This window comes from Daktulosphaira vitifoliae, unplaced genomic scaffold (genome assembly GCF_025091365.1).
Source record: "Daktulosphaira vitifoliae isolate Bord-2020 unplaced genomic scaffold, ASM2509136v1 Scaffold_1430, whole genome shotgun sequence".
In the NCBI taxonomy this organism is placed as follows: Eukaryota; Metazoa; Arthropoda; class Insecta; order Hemiptera; family Phylloxeridae; genus Daktulosphaira; species Daktulosphaira vitifoliae.
Genome location: NW_026100990.1, coordinates 1 through 2,065, shown reverse-complemented (window position 1 = coordinate 2,065; position 2,065 = coordinate 1). Strand labels below are relative to the sequence as shown.

General features: G+C 28.9%; 1 protein-coding gene across 1 annotated transcript; it reads left to right on the top strand.

Moving 5' to 3' along the window:
- The first annotated feature begins 246 nt into the window (after positions 1–246).
- On the top strand, positions 247–2,059 carry LOC126909818 (huntingtin-interacting protein 1-like). Its single transcript, XM_050692241.1, has 7 exons — positions 247–504; positions 567–714; positions 788–865; positions 931–1,077; positions 1,153–1,379; positions 1,446–1,699; positions 1,764–2,059. Exons 1-7 carry the CDS (start codon positions 424–426, stop codon positions 2,035–2,037), a joined length of 1,209 nt encoding a protein of 402 aa, XP_050548198.1. The 5' UTR covers positions 247–423; the 3' UTR covers positions 2,038–2,059.
- Positions 2,060–2,065: the final 6 nt, after the last annotated feature.

Here is a 2,065-nt window from a genome sequence, read left to right as displayed (position 1 = left end):
TTTTTTTTTTAACATTTACTTAATTTCTCTTTTTTTAACTTAAATAATATTTGCATATAAATACAATATAACAATTATCAAAAGTGTACATTTTTTAGAAGTATTCGATATAATAAATTAATTTTTTATTTGCAAAATAATTATTAAAATGAAAGAAAATGTATATTTATATTTTCAGATTAACCTATAAAAATTGTAAATTGATAAAACTATAAATGTTCTAATTTAATGATATAAGTTTATAATATTTGTGTATATTATTTTGGAAAAAGAAAACTAATCAAAGCTGTATAGATTCATTAATTAGTATTTTATATGATCAAATATATTTTTGTCAAATTATAAAACAATAATGTTTTGAATATTTTTTAGAAATCAGATGTTGATAAACAACTGTCTAACCTGCGAACTGTAGAATTTAACATGACGCCACACAGAATAAAAATTGAAGAAGAATTAGTTGCTTTACAAGCCACAGTTGATTCTACTACTCGACAGAATGATGTAACTTCTACTATCAATAAAAGATAACTTATAAGTTGTTTAAAATAATTTTTTACTCGTAGGAATTAGTTTTAAAAACTGAAATGCTGTCAACAGAATTAAACGAATTAAAAAAAAAATTAGAAAATGTAGAGATTATGAAGTCAAATCTAGAATTAAAACTGGGCGAATCAGAGGATTTAAAAATTTTGGAAAACACAAAATGGTTTGGTAAGTATTTTTTGTTTATAAAACAATTATTACTTTAAAATATGTGTTGTACTAATGGTTTGGTTTTTTTTAGAATGTTGTCGAAAAATAATTGAACATACATTTGATATATTAGATGATCCTTCAATGTCTTCATATACTTGCTCTCCTGGTAAGTAATGTTTGGTATTTTTATTCTTGGCTATTTATTAATACCAGTATACATCTGACTTTTAGAGTGTTTGATCTTAATAAAAGATAAACTTGTTGAAGCCATTAATAGAGGAAAAGACAATGCTGCGGTATTAGCTCACTATATTGCCATGTATGTTGTATTTGGAAAAGCAGTATCCAATACGAAGTCTAATCTAAATGATGCTCAAAGTAAGTAAATAATGTTATGTAAAGGTTTATTTTTTGTCACACACAACAAACTGGTTTTGTGTTTTGAATAATTAGGTTTGGCGGATAGATGCAAAGACGTTAGCAGAACAAGTGTTAAACTTTTAACTGCTTGGCAAACTGGTAGTAAAATCGGAGAATATTGTGAAGATTTAAAAAGTGCTGTGAATGATGTTGAATCTATGGCTCTTTCTACACAAGCGACCGAATCATTAGGAGATTTAGTAGAAGATGAATTATCAACCATGGACAAAGCTATCGAAGAAGCAGCAAATCGCATTCAGGTTAGTGGTATCATGAAGTCATGAAAAGAATGGTTGTTATACTCAATTTTCTTTACTACAATTCAGGAAATGATAACGGAAACAAGAGCTGCTCATTCTGGAATAAAACTCGAAGTCAACGAACAGATATTAGATTCATGCACATCACTTATGGCAGCAATAAGAGTTTTGGTACACAAATCGAAAAAACTTCAATTCGAAATTGTTGCCAATCAAGGTAATGAAGGATCAGCAAAAGAGTTTTATAAGCGTAATCATCAGTGGACAGAAGGACTCATTTCTGCAGCTAAGTCAATTGGCTTTGGTGCCAAAGGTCTCTTGTAAGTATCTGTGGTAAATAAAATAAGATACCTAGAAGAATAAATAAAACGAATTTTATATCAGGGACGCGGCAAATGATGTTGTTAGTGCTGATGGTAATCTGTCGAGATTAATTGTAGCATCCCATAGTGTAGCAGCAGGAACTGCCCAACTAGTTGTTGCTAGTCGTGTTAAAGCGCCTCGAGGTAGTAGAAATTTAGATGAATTATCAAAAGCATCTCGTGATGTTACTAATGCTACAGCAACAGTAGTAGCAACTGCGAAGTCGTGTACACAATTGGTACAACAGCCAGGTATATTTGTTTTAGTAGTATTTTGTTTTGATAATTTATGTTAATATAATATTATTATTATTATTATTATTA

Coding starts and splice junctions, on each gene's coding strand:
- LOC126909818 (XM_050692241.1), top strand. CDS start 424: ATGACGCCACACAGAATAAAAATTGAAGAAGAATTAGTTGCTTTACAA. Junction 1,380..1,445: donor AAGCAGCAAATCGCATTCAG/GTTAGTGGTATC, acceptor ACTACAATTCAG/GAAATGATAACGGAAACAAG. Junction 1,700..1,763: donor TTTGGTGCCAAAGGTCTCTT/GTAAGTATCTGT, acceptor ATTTTATATCAG/GGACGCGGCAAATGATGTTG.